Source organism: Cupressus sempervirens, chromosome 4 (assembly GCF_028749045.1).
Source record: "Cupressus sempervirens isolate cs-2001-9-10 chromosome 4, ASM2874904v1, whole genome shotgun sequence".
NCBI classification, from domain to species: Eukaryota; Viridiplantae; Streptophyta; class Pinopsida; order Cupressales; family Cupressaceae; genus Cupressus; species Cupressus sempervirens.
Window position 1 is genome coordinate 129393789 of NC_143121.1, and position 17246 is coordinate 129411034.

The following is a 17246-nucleotide window of genomic DNA, read 5'->3' on the forward strand; positions in this document are numbered from 1 at the left end:
ACATTTTGATTGTATTATGTGAGCTAAGGGATCCTTAGATCCCTTAGGACACACATTATGTGTTTTAATGGGTTAAGGGAGGCTAAAGAAACCACTATGACCCCTTTTGACCCATTCAATCATATTATATGTACTAAGGGGTCCTAAGATCACCTAAGAGACACATTATATGATCTAATATGCCAAAATGGGTCGTAAGGTACCTTATGACCTCTTTTAACCCATTCAAATGCTTATATATGTGTTAAGGGGCTTTTGGACACCTTAAGACATACAATATACTTTCAAATGGGTTAAAATGGGTCATAGGGAGCTAGGATGAAAAAGAGAGTATCTAGAAGGGTAATGGAAGAGATTTGGGGAAGAGGGGGAACTCTTTGTCTTGAATGATAACAACTACCCCCTCATAAAATAGAACTCTCCTACACCATGTACTTAATATAGGTACAAACTCTTATGTGTATCATATTTGAACTACTATGAAATTAATTATCCCAATTAAGATTATTTAAATGGTAACTAGTTAATATTTAATTACACCAACTACCCCACTTGAGTGCAACTGAGTAGAATGCACAATATATATCCAAGAATGGGTTTCCATATGGGCTAGATTTAGGCATTGTGATGAGCTCATTAGCAAGGAGCATTGGTAAGACAACATCATAAGAATCTTCCAAGGGAGTAAATGTTCTCTCAAAAGTATGTCTAGAATCATTTTGTTGATTAAGTGAATAGCATGCATCCATGACTTCATCATAGATAGTTTTATCATGAAAGCTTTGCATAGGCTCAAAGGAGGCATCACTTGCTTGCTCTCTAAGGAGGTCTTTAGATCTAATAAATGAAATAATGAAAAAATGCTAGAAATGGGGATAATAGTCTCAATCTATTCCTTCCCTTATCATAAGAGATTCATCTCTATATGTAGCACTCATTGTATATCTTTATTTCTAGATATTATTGATAACTTGACATCACAACATGGTGAATAATATGGAAACTCTAAAGGTAACATTAATATCTTACACACAAATAATCCATGTTTAAACAATGATGCAATCCTAGATTTTGATCTTCTATAGTGAACATTGTTTTTTGTGTCACCTATTTCTCATGATGAGTTCCTATTGGTTTCTTTGTTATTAAACAAGAAAAGTTTGATAGGGAGAGAGACATGAGAGACCTAGATAGGGAGAGAGAGTGGTGAGATATATGTAGGGGGGCCAGAAGATTTAATTTTATACCAACCTCCATATTCACAATGAAATCATGTTGAGGTATCCATATCTCTTTTACTTGAAGATGAATGTTGTGATATCTCTTCCTCAAATAACTTTCCCTTTCTCCTTCTTCCCCACCTCTTTCCCTTGTTTCACTCTTGCCTTATATCTATCCACATCCACTTCTCCTTTATTATCTTACTCATCTACGTCACCTTTTTTCCCCTTATCTACCTATCCTGTAGCTCTATCCTCTTATAGGCTTCTTGTCTCCATATCAACCGCTCATCTAGTTATATCCCTTCATCTAAAATTACCTCTCCCTCAAACTACCCCTCTCCTCCTCTACTTCCTAATCACCCATATTCGAGGGGGTGGGTCTACTCGCATATTTAAGCCACAACTTCCTTCAAAGGGTGGTTGAGATGGGGAAAAATGAGAGAATGAGTGAGGTAAAAAGAATGGCAGGGCAAGGGAGAAATGACATATATTTTAGGGATTATGGTTATAGGGTTTAAAAGGTTTAGAGACGTGTGTGTGTGTATATATATATATATCTAATGCCTAAAACTTAAACCATAAAACCTAAAACTTAAAACTTAAATCTTATAACTATAAACCATAAATCCTTTCTCTTTTGGTCTTTTCCCCCTCTAATCCCCCTCTCCCACCACTATTTTCTTCTCTCCCCTATCTACTTACTCACTTTCTACTTTTATCTCCCTCCCTTTCCCCTTCTCTCTTTTTGCCCCTCACTTTCTCCCTATCTCCCTCTCCTTTGTCTTCCCCACCTCTCTCCTACTTTCTCCCTCTCAGCCCCCATTTATCTCCCTCTCTCCCCTCTCTCTCCTAGTCTCCGCCATCTCTTTCCCTTAACCCTAAATCCTGAAGGTCCTATGCCAAACCCAAAATTCTATAACCATAAAAATTAACCCTAAATCCTTTCTTTATTTCTCTCTTTCTCAACTCTCCCTCCCCCTTTCTCCCCCTCTCAATTTTTCATAATTCCCCCATCTCCTTCCACATTTTTCTTCTCTCCCCCTTAATTTTTAAGCCTTATGTAATCTTAGAACCCTAAAATCTATAAACATAACATCTTAACCCTGTACTAGCCCATAAACTCTAAATCCTTTCTTCTTTTCTCCCTCCTCCACCCCACTCGCCCTCTCATCCCTAAACAATAAACCCTAAAAAGGGAGAGACAATAAATATGGAGTGGAAGAAAGGGAGATAGAGATATACAGGAAAGGGGATATGTATATTCCTATCTCTTGTTATCTTCCTATAGAGGTAGAGCATGAATTAAAGATAATGACAAATGGGATAGACAAATATAAAGATGTAGAGAGAGAGAGGGGTAGGGGAGAGATGGGTAGATATATAAACAAAAAAGAAGTAGAGAAAGACAAATATAAATAGGGAGAGGGAGATGTTAAAAAAAGTGAGAGAATAAATATGAAGTTAAAGACAGGCAGAGATATTTTTGTGTGTGTGAGAGAGAGAGAGCTGAAAATATGCCTCATTATTATATTATACATATTATATACATTGATACATAATTATATCTAAATAAATTTATCATATATATGTATATTTATATATGGTAATATAAAATAGACATTAAAATATAAAATAATTTTGTATTATAATATACTATAATATTTATATTAGATTATTTAAAATTTTATATTAATCCTAACCTAAATTTGAACCATAAAAATAAGTCTTAATAGTAATCCCATGGCTAGTCCTAATCTCAACCCTAGAACAATGATGGAAACCCTAAAACTATATATTATTATTTGCATGAACATCATTGTCAAAAAAAACATTATTCTTGTCATAACCCTAAACTCTTATCTTAGCCAGAAGGTAAACCCTAACCATGGTGTAAAATCTAACCCTAAATTTTTTTTAAACAATAATCTTAAACCATAACCCTTTCCATATCTTATCCCTAATTCTGACCCTAACCTTTTTCGTATTCATATGCCAAACTCTTCACCTGACCATTATATAAAGTCTAACTTAATTTTGAATTATTTTGAATTTTAAATATTATTCACATTAATTACTTTTGTTTTATATTTAACGAAATACATATATATTTTCAAAAATATAATTAAACAAAATAACATAACAAAAACATCTCATACTATATATTACATTATATATTCCATATCTATATTTGTATATAAATAAATAAATAAATATAAAAATATAAAAAATTAAAAAATACTTAAAATGATAAAAATTGAACAAATAAAGTAAATTTTAAAAAATAAATATAAGAATGTTGAGTTAAAAAAAGTAATATGATAGATACATACAAAAATTGAAAATAAATAATACATACTATATTAATAAAAATAAAATTTCTTTTTAAAAAATTAGTCATATGTCAAACAAAAACAAAAATATATCAAAAGAGTGATAATCATTTAAAATTTAATCAAATGAATTATACCAAAACAATTAAAAACAATTTTGACAAAACGATATAACATTTTTTCATAAACTCTAACAAATCTTTCCATGGTCATCGTCACCGTTTCCATACTCATCCCCATTTACCTCCGTCTATAATGGAAAGTGATGGTAGCATGTATGGCTCATAGAAAAAATGTGGGATAAATAGGGGGAAGAGGCTTTTTGCTTCTTTGTTGGCTTTAAGAAAGCTTTCGTCACTGTCCCTAGGGATAAGTTATGGAATAGGATGGAAGAATTAGAGGTCCCAATAGAGTATAGAGCTATTGTTTATAAACTTTACGAACATGTTAAAACAAAAATCAGAACCAAAGTAGGCATGTCTGAACGCTTCGGTAGTGACATAGGGGTCAAACAGGGATGCTTGTTATCACCTACCTTGTTTGGCCTCTATATTGACAAGTTAGAGGAGTGGTTAAACAAAGCCAATGGAGAGGGAATTCAGTTGGTTGAATATGTGATCAAATTGCTTTTATATGCCGATGACCTCATTCTCATTACTAAAACAACACAAGGGCTGAGAGAACGTTTGAAGAACTTAGAAACTTTTTGCACGGAAGTAGGGATGGAGATCAACACTTCTAAGACCAAGATCATGGTCTTTTCCTCGAGGAAGAGAAAACAACAATGCACTTTCATATTTAATGACAAAGCGCTAGAAGTTGTAGAAGAATACAAGTATTTGGGGATAGATTTCAATTACCGGCTCAGTTGGGAAACATACAAATAAAAAAGGATACAAGGGGGATGAAAGACATCTTATCTTCTTCAAAATAGGTGCAGGACAATAGAGTTATGGGATTGGAAGACTAAGAAAACCCTCTTTGGGTTGCTGGTGATACCAGTTATTTTACATGGCAGTGAGGTATGGGGGAGCAGCGTATCAAACCATAAATAATGACAAATTGAAAGGATTCAGAAACATTTCATCACAACTAATCTCAAAATCAAATCCACAGTCCCATATGAGATTATTTTAGCGGAGGCAGGCATGTTCTTGGTGGAGGTCTCGACAATTGTTAGATTGCTGAGCTATCTAAAGAAGGTGAATAAAATGGATGCACATCATTGGTCTAGTAGGGTGGTTGACGGAGAATTGGCTCATTGAAAGAAGACATAGAAGAAACCAAATGATAAATGGTTTAATAAGTGGAACATTGACTACCAAGAATGCCCGAAAAATAATTCTGAAATTAAAAAATGGGTGGCAAGAAAAGTCAGATTTGTCATGTGAGCAAATTAATTATGTAGAAAAAAAACCTATTATGTCAAAGAATTTAATCCCACATGTGAACATGATGACAAAGAATATTTAGGAGCCGAGATTAAGAAAAGACAAAAATCTTAATCGCTCAATTAAGATCTGGTTCCCATCATTTCAGACGTGAAACTAGTAGATGAAAGGTTCCTAAAGAATAGTGGGAAGACAAAATTTGTAGATTTTGCAACGAGGGTGTGGTGGAAACAGAGTGGCACTATCTGAAAAATTGTATAACGTACGAAGACATTCGCAGCCAACACAAAGAAACATTAAAAGTGAACAACATAAAATACCTTTTCGAAAAACTAAGACTCCTCAAAGGAACCATTTTACTCATATAGATTCACAACAAAAGAGACACGCTGCACTATGAGTTATATGTGGGTCCCTGAACCTTGTTAAAAATCTTTCATTCATGCATTCATTCATGTTATTTTTGCTGTACGAAATGACCATCCGTGCAGCTTTTTGCGTCAGATGGCTCCGTGTTTTGGTGTTGAAAATATGGCGTTTTATTTTGCCGCGGAGCCATTGATCAACTTAGATTAAATGTGCACGATTGTTTTTTAAACTTGTCCGTTAACATGTATTCATCTTTTGTCTGTTAACATGTATTTATTTTCGTTGCCTGGTTCAGTCGAGAATTTCTCTGGGAGCTAAACATTAGGGTAAAAATTCTTATATTTCATTTTTTTTCTGGAATCTTAAGCTGCCATTAGAAAGGTATTAATTAATTGCCTTTATTCTTCAGGTTTTGTAATCTGAGGGATTAATATTGAGCAAATGGTTGTTTGTGAAAGGACTTAAAAGAAACATGGCAGGCAGAAGATGCATTGATCCGTTTCTTAAGTTAGAACTTTTTTCCAAAATGCCATCCATTTTACCTTATTCCAACATTCAGTTATCTCCTCTCCAAAATGTGATGAGGATGTTTACCGAACCCAGAATGAGATTAGGAGGAAACGTGAATTACAGAGTACAGTGCATGAGTTCGAAGATATCGGCAAGGTTAATGCAGGTGCACCAAGTGCTCGAAGAAGCTCAAGCACGAGCTGAACATGCAAATGAACCGGTGCCAAAATTGAGTTTAGGTACGTTAGATAACTCGATTTCACAGTAAGTTTATTTTAGGTTTGATCGAGTATTTAATTTTCTCTTTAAACATGTTAAACAGCCAGCGCCAGAAGTGATTCTGGGTAGTTTTAATTATTCTAGTCGACGGTACATTTTAAATTTGACCAATGTTTTACTCATTCTGTTGTGCTCTTTGTGAAGTAATGGAAAGGTTAAGCCCTAGTTTTCTAGGGCTTAAAGTGAGACACAATAGCGTACTATTAGGGGAACACAGAGAAATACTTTTTTCCATCTCACGTATATATTGTTCAATTTCTGTACCTAATTTAGGCCTCTTGATCAAATTTAGTAATATATGAACTTGCCACATAATTTACTCTAATTTGGCCGATGAATTGCATTGGAATTGTCTGTGGGACAGGTTGACCTTTTTTCTGCCTTACTTATGCTCAATGCAACCTCAAATCACGGTTTAGAATGTATTGCTTTTTGTATAATTTGTTTTTGGTAGATCCAGAATGATTTATGGTACTGGGCGAGAGGGAGCGCTACTATGTGTATCTTTCGTGAAATAATAGATTAGATATTTCAACTAAATAAAGTAAATTGCCTGGACTCATATGGGTAGCTTGCAAGACAACAATAATAACATTCCGAAAATGCCATAACACATTTTAATAATGTAACACCGTAAGTCCAAGATCTTCTGCTTAGTTTCTCCCCGAAGGACACTCTGAAATTAATTCAGAAGTTGACTCTGAGAAGATACGGGAGTGCTTTAGCAGGGAAATTCTCTAATGATGGATTATATTTTTATATGGATCATAATTTTATATTCCACTAATTTTGCTGCAACTTTTCAATAATAGTAGCTGCCATATGGCATTAAAATTTTCCAAACTTAAATGTGTGCGAAAGGATTTCAGTCATTGCTTGAACAAGCCTTCCAATATAAAATTTCTCTCCAATTTTCTTGCAAGGAAGTTCATTGTTTTTTCTGTAGCAGCTTGCACCAAATTTTTTCAAGACAGCAATCGCAATGAAATCCCAGAGTGGTAGCACATTCCGTTGAATCCTACCCATAGCCACTCTTTTGTTTTTCTCAGTTGTGCGGGACCGGGTACCGATACACATATCTACATACTGGGTACTCAGTGGAGAGCTTCATAGCTAACGACTTTGATTAAGATTTGTGGTTTTGTTTCAGTTTTTTGTTTGTGTATGAGCTTGCTGTTTTATCAAGCTTATTTCAAAATGTAATCACTGATCAGTTTGAAATTTTGATACAATGATTGTATGACATTTCAATTTGTGTACAGAATCGTCAAAGTTAATTTTAACAGTAAACTTTATCACTATTCTTGTTTTGAAAAGTTAATGTTCATATATTTCTAGATTTTCTATGAAATATTATATTATATATAGAAAAAAAAGTGATGTACCCAAGTTACCCATGTCTCCTTTTTGAAAAAAAAAAGCCATACCTATACTTATAATCATCTCTAATGTACCCAAGTACCCTCATCTCCATGCAGCCTTGTTTTTTCTCTACTGGAAATTCTTTCTTATTCATTTTTTTTGCATATACAGGATCTGATTCCTGCAAGCATTTATCTTGAGCTCCTAGCTTGTTAGGATTTTGATGTAGACAAGGATGTAATAATCCCCATTGGAGATGTCCAACCAAGCAACAAGAGTAAACAAAGGGAAGCAACAACACAAGGAATGAGAGAAACAACAAATTCAGTTGATTATATGCAGATCCAAGGCAATTTGCCTACAAAGATGCCAGGCAACAGGCCTACCCAGTTGCAGTCTTCAATTACAGACTAACTCCAATGCGCGATCAGAAATGCAGAAGAGCTTAACCTCTAGATCTTCCTATTATGTCACTACTTTGATACATCGTGAACATTACATACATAGCCATCATGAAATGTTGGTTGGCTCAGTAGAATCGCAATTTTCAATAATTAGGAAATGTGTTACACAAATAGGTCTGACCCTTAAAGATAAGAATCATAAGATTTGTTATCAAACCACAAAGTATATAAGGATGCGCAAGCCAAGATATAGATCCACACATGATCCGAGAATCGCTAAGAAAATTCGCAAATCATTGCGTGCAAAAGCAATCATCGCATAATCGAAATTTCGCACATCACTCAAGGAGCTAATGAAGAGCATGCTACTCAAGGATAAATGAATTGGAACTCGAAGGATACAAAACCATAAAATGTGTGATCATAGAATGATGATCTACGGTAGGGCTTCTTTGAGAAGCCATGATCACACACGCTGGAACACACAATCGAAGAATCACACACACAAACAAGTAGATAGGAAAACAAGAACAAAAATAGAAACAAAACATAATTGAATGATGCAAGATTGCAAAGAACCCAAGATGCTCCTGCATTAGGTGCTTGTTGCTATTAGAAAACTGATGTCCACATTAGAATCCCTGCACAACCTAAGTAAAACCAAAATGACCTAACTCAGACTGAGAAATCCAAGAATTGTTTTCACCTGGTTTATTTTTTTATTGAACTAAGTATTCCAAATAATCTTTTCCTATGGTACTCTTCCATTTGTGCTATCCAAAATCCTTTCAATCTCTGCTTCTTAGGATAATGTTGCTTTACAACTGAATCATCATCAGGTTCATGATACTCATACAAATTAGAAATGTTGAATATCGGTTGAATATCCATATCATCAGGCAACTCAACTTTCAAAGGATTACTAATGTCAAATTTCCTCAAGTTTCTACAAGGTCCAAATCTCTTCATCTTCAACTTGCTATATGTTCCAACAGGAAATCTGTTCTTCTTTAAATGAATCATAACTTCACCTAATGCAAAATTCTTACGTCTTGTATTTCAACCAGCTATATCCTTCTGTTTTTGATTACTATGCTATAAATTATACTTCATTTCATTATTCATGAAATTTGCAACCCTTTGCTTCAACACTTCTCTTCTCCCCTTGACCAAGACTCCTAAACATAGTAATCCCTCTAGGATGCATGCCAGTAACAATCTCAAAAAGTGATATCATATTTCCACAATCCATGATAATGAATTCTTGTTTTTGGGTTTGATTGTGTAACAATTTTTTACCATCAACCGTTCGGATCATACTACATGATTTGTCATCAAGATGCAAGAGAACCAAGGAAACCAAAAAGGTAGATTGCAGACCAAGCAAAGTATGTTTAAAAGCGGGATAAGAGAGTAGGATCTTCCTAGAACTTAATCCTTCTCTCTTTTATATCTTATGTTTAGGGAGTCATAACTCTTCACTACATGCCTCATGACCTTTCATCAAACTTAACTAGCTCATATATATATATATATATATATTTTCTTTTCTTAATATTTAATTATTATTAAATCCTATTTTTGAAAGGGGCTTTTCCTTGTCTTCGTATTCTCTTTTTCCCACTATAATGTAATTAAAGAGGAAATAGGCCTAAGATTCTTGTTTGCACATACGAGCTAGTGAACTTGTTTCTCTATATTGAAATACCATTAATCCTTCAATAGTCATATCACTTTTTTTTTGATTGGTGAAGCACAAGGATTTTGATCCTGGACCCATTGTAGGCGAGGCCACAAATAGGTGACTTCATCCTTGACATTAAGACTCAATCGTGTTGGTGTGTGTTTTATGACATAGACAACTGAGATGAAAATTCTAGGGGTATTTATCCTCTCTTGAACATAATCCTTTAATTTACTAAATAAACAAACTATGTGATCACAAAGACAACTCTAAGGTTCCAAATGCATGTGATTTTGCTATTCAAGATAGACTCACAAGGCAAGATGTTTATTGAAACCTCTTAGGGGACTTACGCTAGCTATTCGAGGATTTGTCAACTTTTTGGAGTTCAACACTTGCAAAGATTTCTAAAATAAAATGCAAAAGAAGAGGGTTTGAGCAGATCACTCTAACTCTAAATTAATTCTATAAACTGAACTTATAAAATCTGGAAACGAGGCTACAAAAGTGGAGTCTGAAACCTATCCTTGTTTTGCCAAATTCAAGAACTTCACAAGAATGGTGCACTCTTCTAAGGTATTCTAAGGAGTTTCACATCATAGACATTCATCACCATTCGAACAATGAATACAGTATTTGGAAGTTTAGTTTTTCTATCACAAATTCATACTAACATTGTGTTGATGTTAGTTTTGTACCACTAAATAACATATAGGAATTGAATACTTGATATGGAATATCAAACACTCAATCCTCTCTTGAAAAGTAAATATTCATGAAGAACATGAGAAAAACTCCCAAGGTTCCTTACACCTGTGGATACTAACTCAGTTATATTAATGTGATTTGCTAGTTAATCACGTAGGCGGGCTTATGTTGCTCTTTCAAAGATGTTGGACTTTTGCTGTTTTGGTGATGAAATCTAGCTTTGCAATATCTACTAGCGTCAAATAGTGTTGATGTTGATGAATGGGGGTATATCCACCAATAACACTCTGATTTTCTAACTTTTTTCTTGAATGAACTCCAAATACTGAACTACTTGCTGATTTACTTCTACTCCTATGAATGGAAAGATTAGCAAATGGACAGGGATCAAATCTGATGAAAGCTTACCAGTGGCGCTACCTCCATAGATACAATGATTCAAGGGAAAAAGGACTAGATTACCACGCAAGGCTTCCTAACAAGCCTCTAGGATGCTAGTGGCCTAGTTTATGGATCCCTATCTAATATCCACTAATATCACCGTACAACTATCCATCTATTCTTACTCTATACAACTTTCTTGAAATAAAATCTACTTTAACAACTTAAATGAAATTTAACTCTAACTATTGGAAGTAGAAACCATGCAATAACACCAAGTGTTCTTATCACCATGCAAGTCACAACAATGACAAGAGAAGCAATTTTGGTATTATCTTAAGCAACAATTTTCTTCAACCCTTTACAAATGAGAGCAAATGGCCTTATATAGGGGCCAAAATTACAACCAATGATCCAGATTAAGAGGCAAAATCAACGATTAGATCAAATCTCAGAAACCCTAGTTAGAGTTGCCACCCCATCGGCCAATGAGAAGATGCCACCTCATCAATAGACCAATGAAAAAAAAGGAAAAGTGGCAACCAATGAGAAGGCACCAAAATGGTAGCCAATCAGAATCAGATAGCTATCCTACCCAAGAAGAAAGGAGAATTTGCGACTTGGGCTTACATCAAATGATCCTCTAATATAATTCTACCCTTTTCTTTCATCTTTCTAGCCAAGGCAATGAACTTGGCTAGTTTTTCTTTGATTTCATGGGAGGGCAAGGCATGTTCTTCATCTTGAGCTCAGCTGAATTCATCATGTTGCTCGCTGCTTGTAGTGTCTTCTCATGATCCTTCTCATATTCTTTCGAAAATCCGATAAAGCCAATGAGGGAGGCAAGGGTGCTCAAATGCTTCTTCATGATGACAACCTTCCCCAATTCATCCAATCTCGATCCAAACTTTGTTTCATTGACGTCCTCCTCTTCGATATCTTCAAAATCAAGTGCAACCCCAATATCGCTCATCACGGTTGAAATGGAAGTGTCAACGCTTGGGTTGTGCTGTGCAATCTAATTTTGTATCTCCTCAAGTATCCTCAATTTGATGGTCAAGGCAACATACCAAGACTCCACCATACTCATTCCTCCATCCACCAACTTGGTTTTTTCCAAATATCTCTCGGGTAGCCCAATAAATGCTCGTAGCCTGAGAATGGCTAAATCCTTGACTGGAAGGAAATCCTTCCACTCCCCTTCAAATGTTATGAATTTGTCCCTAATAACCACCAATGACCCGAATGTTGAGATGAAGGAAGGCAAGACATTTCGCCCATCTTGAATTATATCATTGATCCAATCTTTGATTTCGTGCAGCTAAGCCGATATCTCTTCTATGTTGCTTCCATTGTCTTACAGAAGGGCTGCCTGCTGCAACTGTTGGATAGGTTGGCAATCTCTCTAATACTAGTTTTCAGCCTCCAACTTTACAATCCTCTCGTTTGCCTTCCTCAACCTTTCTCTAATTGAAACCATGCCTTCCTGGATATCCTCACACTCCATGTCATTTGTGATTCTTCCCAAGTTGTGCTCTACTATCTCATACTTCTGGGCTACAATCTCATCCATTGCCTTGCTAACCTTTGGTATAGCAATTTGAACTTTTCGGTGACCCTCATCATCGCTTCTAATTACTTTTGCCACCGTTTTTGCAATTTGTTTCTGTTTCTCACTATCTTCCTTTTCCACTAACCCTTGAATATCTTCAACTGTTCGGATAGTCACCACCTCGCCTCTTGGCATAAGCAGTTTCCTTAACCATAGTGGTGCAGTGCATCTCCCCAAATTCGGATTCGGTTCGACTAGCAAAACATAACCAATGGCCTTAGGCGCTTGGCTTACTTACTCAATATCAATTGGCCTATCTTCTTCTTCACTAGTGACTGTCATATCATCTCAATGTTGGTTCTTCAAGAGAGGAGAGTACTCGGTACTATCACTGTAATTACTTGATTCCGAATCAGAGATCAGCTCTACCGCGACCCTTTGTCCACTCATATTAACCCCTTGGCTCTTAGCCTCAATTATGCTCTCCCTTGACGGTGTTGCATTCTCTCTCTTTGTTGGAAGCTCTTATTGTTCTTTACTTTTCTTAACCTCCAAATTTCTCTTCTTGCTCTTAACTGCTCTTTGTTGTTGGCTACTGCCTCCACCTTTCTGTCCGACTGACTCTGTTGGACCTTCTTCCTCTGGTTTCATCTTCTCATGAGTAAGGCGTACCTTCCGACTTTGCAATTGCCTTAACTTCCCATTGTACCATGACTCAGTGTGCAGATCAACTGTCCTTGTAATTGCCTCTAAGGAAGGATTCTGATGATCATCCCAATCCACTGGACCCAACTCTGTTCCATCCACTGTATCATAATCTTCTCTTAGCACATTTTCATCATCTTCCAGTTGATCGGGAATATCAAGGCCTCTCCATTTGATTGCCCTTATCATGCCCATTGACAATCTTGAGAAAGCTAGCTTTCTTACATGAAAGGCATCCTGTGCATTGGCCCAAAAATCTTCAATAATAGGAATATGTTTGAATGTGTTTTCACGAGATGCCTTGGTAAGACCATTAGGATTGAATCCCTATCTTGCTCTATACCATTCTAGATGATACCATTCTAACTCCTAGCTGCAAAGGCGACAGGATTGGGGCAAGTATTATTGCCTATTCCAAATGAGAAGGTAATCCCTGTCTCACCTTTAAGTTTCATCATCTTGTCATAATGCTCAAGTTGCCTAACCAACTCCATCAAAACTATCTTGTCGGGTGGGTACCTTGGAAGTCTTTTGGGACAAAATGTACTTTCTGCTACTTTGATATATGTGAATTGTGAAAATTGGATGAACCAACTCCCATACTTCTTAACTTTTGCTTCCGCTTGCGATGAGAGCCTCCTAGCAGGTGTCCCTTGTAATATTCTTACTGTCTTCATGGCAAAGGCATCATAAAACATCTTATAATCTTTGGTGTTGTCCAAATGAAGTTGTGAATAACACTCATGCACCAAATATTGCCCCGGTCTATTGACAATCACCCCTAAGGTCTTAAGTCTAGGATTTCATATAGTCTCGCAATCAGATATAAAATATAGGATCCCATGTAGAATTGTTTTTGATTTTGCACTGTCCTGAGTTGCAACTCTAAATTTTCTCTTATAATTCTAGCCCAATCAAATTTTCTCTTTCCATTTTCAATTTCATCAATAAAATAGTACATCCAGCTCTCGAATTGCATACCTTGAGCCACGCCCATGATTCGGTTGAGAAGCACAATAAGGTCACCATATTTTGATTTGGAATCTGACTTGGTGAGCTTTGACGACTTGGTAACTCCCTTTTTGCCTTCGTCTAACCAATTCCGCTTTAGATGAATGAAGTAGGCCTCTTGATTATCCTGAAAGAACTTGGTTGTTTGATCCATCATTACCACTATCATGCCTTTATGATGGGGAATATTGAATACTTCTTCGACCACTTGTCCGTTGATGTTCGCCAACACTCTCTTCCCTTAATAAAAAATGATGGATTTGGTCACAATATCAAATTGGGATGCACACTTCATTACCAATTCTGGACAAGACAAGGTAGGAGGGAAAGGTGCCACGTGTACAATTCCGCTCTTGTAGATCTTCTTCACCATGGTAGATTGTCCTTCCTTCAATCTATCCTTCAACTGTACCATGTTCATCATGCCGATATTGGTATCACTTATTCGCCTCACTTTCGAGAAGAAGGTGGTCTTAGGCATCATGTCTTCCTTGTCCTTTTTGGTATTCGTTCCCTTTGGGTTATTGCTTGCACTAACATCCACCATCTTAAACACTTATTTCTGCCCCTTCGTTCTAAATGATATGGACTACACTTATCAATCTCCAAACTTCTTTCTATCGATGGAATCTAGCTTATTTTAGCCTCTCCAAATCCTATCTCTACACTTATCAATCTCCAAACTTCAATCCTTGGGGTGGGGCTACCACTTATTTTTGCCTCTTCGTTACCTTAGGATGGACTACACTTATATCTCTCAACTTCAATCCTAGGGTGGTTTAGCTTATTTTTGAGTAAATACATCTTTGCATTATCTCTGATTCAACATGGTATTGGTATTGGTTTAGCTCTCTATCTGGTAATGAGCCGGCAAATGATTGGGATCCCCATGAACACCCGACTCTCCAAATGTCCTATCATGAAATCTACACTTATATCTCCCAACTTCAGCCTATCAATGGAAATGATAAAGTGGTGGATGAATAGTGCAAGAAGGAAGATAAGGGAAACAAACCAAGCAAGAACAAGGAATAAAATCCGCCTTTAAAACCAATCTTCACCTCTAAAAATGAATTGGAATCTTACCTTAAATTTGCCTTCTACCAACAATTGGCCCTCTTCAAATTCAGATTTGCTCTCAAAAATTTCAATACTCCTCCAAAATGTGATGCCCTAGCAAATGAATTGCTTGCGAAAATCTGTTCCTTTCACCAAATTTTGACCTCCTTGCCAAAATTGCCCAACTTGAAGGAAAAATCGCTGCCCTAGGCCAGAAAAATTCTGCTCCAAATGAGAATTTCCTCCGTCTAAAATCACCCACACTTGCCAAAAAATCAGATCTCAAATCGCCTTGCCTCTTCACCAAATAAAATTGCCATAGCTGGAGGAAAAATTTGCTGCCAAAGAATGGAAAATCAGACCCCAAAATCGCTGCCAATCTTGCAAAAAAAATCAGATCTTCTCCTCCAAAAATCGCCCTAGGGCAGAAATCGCCCAACCAAGGAAGAAATTGCTGCCAAGGAGAAAAAAATCAGACTCCAAAAATTGCCTTAGGGCAGAAATTCATCCCTTTGGAAGAAAATCGCTCAAGCTCCAGCAAAGGAAGTGGAAAGAACGAGGAAATAAGAGGGGGGAAGCCCCTTCTTATATCCTCCAGTTGATCTCCAGAGTGGTCGGACATGCCTGGAGGGAAACAAAAAATTAAGTTAAACCCCCAAAGATGACCTAGTTTTAAATAAAACGTGAAAATAACCAAGCCCCATAGTGAAATTGGCCCATTTAATTGCTAGTTTGATTTGGAATTGCAAAATAGAAATAAGGTAAGCCTAGGATATGCCAAAATTTTATTTAACAACGTTTTGACCTAAGTTACTGGTTCGGGTTCGGTTCCAAGTTCAAAGTTCAAGAACCGGTTTGGAAGTTCGTCAAAATTTTGAAAGGGGTTTGGGTTCGTTAGTACAAAACGTATAAAAATTAAAAAAAATATATGTATATATACATATTTATGAAGTATAGTTAGAATTAGAATGTAGCATAGTAGAATAAACACATCTAAATAACAAAAACACCATAAACTTGTAATCATAGTGATCTTACCATCATATAGTCATAGTGCTCATACCATAAATTTTAATTTTTAAGCATAACAGAATTAAAAACCTCTTGTCTTAATATGGGAGGTATTGTGGATGAATTAAGCTATAATATGCTCAAAAAGAGAATAGATAAACTACACTATTGTCCTTAATCTTTTCCTTAATCTTTTGAATGAATGTAGTTAAATCTGAGTTCTCTCTTTGACAAACTTGCTTCAAACTTATAAATATCATACAAAAATAGCATATAACAAAGATAACATATTTTAAGTTTAATAGATGGTTTGCTTTCAGTTCCATGATAGAGCAGATGACAAAGAAAAGGATTCTAGAGTTTACTCAACGAAATAAACATGCATGCATTACAATCAATAGGGTAAGATCAGTAACCAGCATTGGAAATTTCAAATAATTGATATTGGATCCCTGAGAGTATTTGTAACTTGTAAGCATTCATTTATTCTTTAGTGGGGAATGCTTGAATCTTTAACACAACTTTCAAACAAGAGAGTCAAAATGTCCAAGCACATTTAATTAGATCATGCCAAGTGTACGTGCAGAATTCAATGTCTTCACCTAACTATTTTTCTCATTGGTTCATAAAAACGTTTTAATTTTCTTGTTCCTTCACAAGGTGGTGCCCAATTGTAATTGGCCAACATTTAATGCTTGTAGCTGTTAAGTAGATTAGGGCATTGTTGGATTAATCTTGGCCCTTGATTTTTAGTTAATCATGACCACTCATTGTATTTGGAACTACTATATAAGGCAAGGCATTACCATTCAGGCTTTTCATGAACTTTTATTAAAAACCCAAAACATTTTCAGCATCCGACTTTGAATTCCGGCGGGCATCCCCGCACTAAATAGCCTGTCAGCTAATTACTTGTTGGTGGTGAGGATTCGTGGTTCAGTAAGGATAACTGTTAACCATTGGTAACTGTGCACATTGTTGTTCATTCTCTATCTTTGTAGTTCGATCTCAGATGACAAGTCTTGGGATTTAATTTACCTATATTGTATGAAATCTTGGATGTAAACAGTAACTGTTCTGATTCACATCTGACAATTATATAGTAACAAGTTCATGGTAAAATACCATTTGCACATGTCATTTTAATCGTGCATCCCAACTTGGGTGAAATGAAGTGTGATTTTGGTAATATGCAGTTTTAGAATCCTGATTCATGGCCGCAATTTATGGCGATTTTTGCTTAAATCATATGAATCGCCGAGTTAGG

The 17246-nt window shown here is 36.0% G+C and overlaps 1 protein-coding gene across 1 annotated transcript in view; it reads left to right on the plus strand.

Moving 5' to 3' along the window:
* The first annotated feature begins 5375 nt into the window (after positions 1-5375).
* Positions 5376-17246, plus strand: part of LOC149560270 (uncharacterized) — a 60143-nt gene continuing 48272 nt past the window's right edge. Inside the window, exons 1-2 of the mRNA XM_089824579.1 lie at positions 5376-5639; positions 5723-6062. Of these exons, the coding sequence (XP_089680705.1) occupies positions 5786-6062 (277 nt within the window). The 5' untranslated portion in view covers positions 5376-5639; positions 5723-5785. The remainder of the gene's footprint in view (positions 5640-5722; positions 6063-17246) is intronic.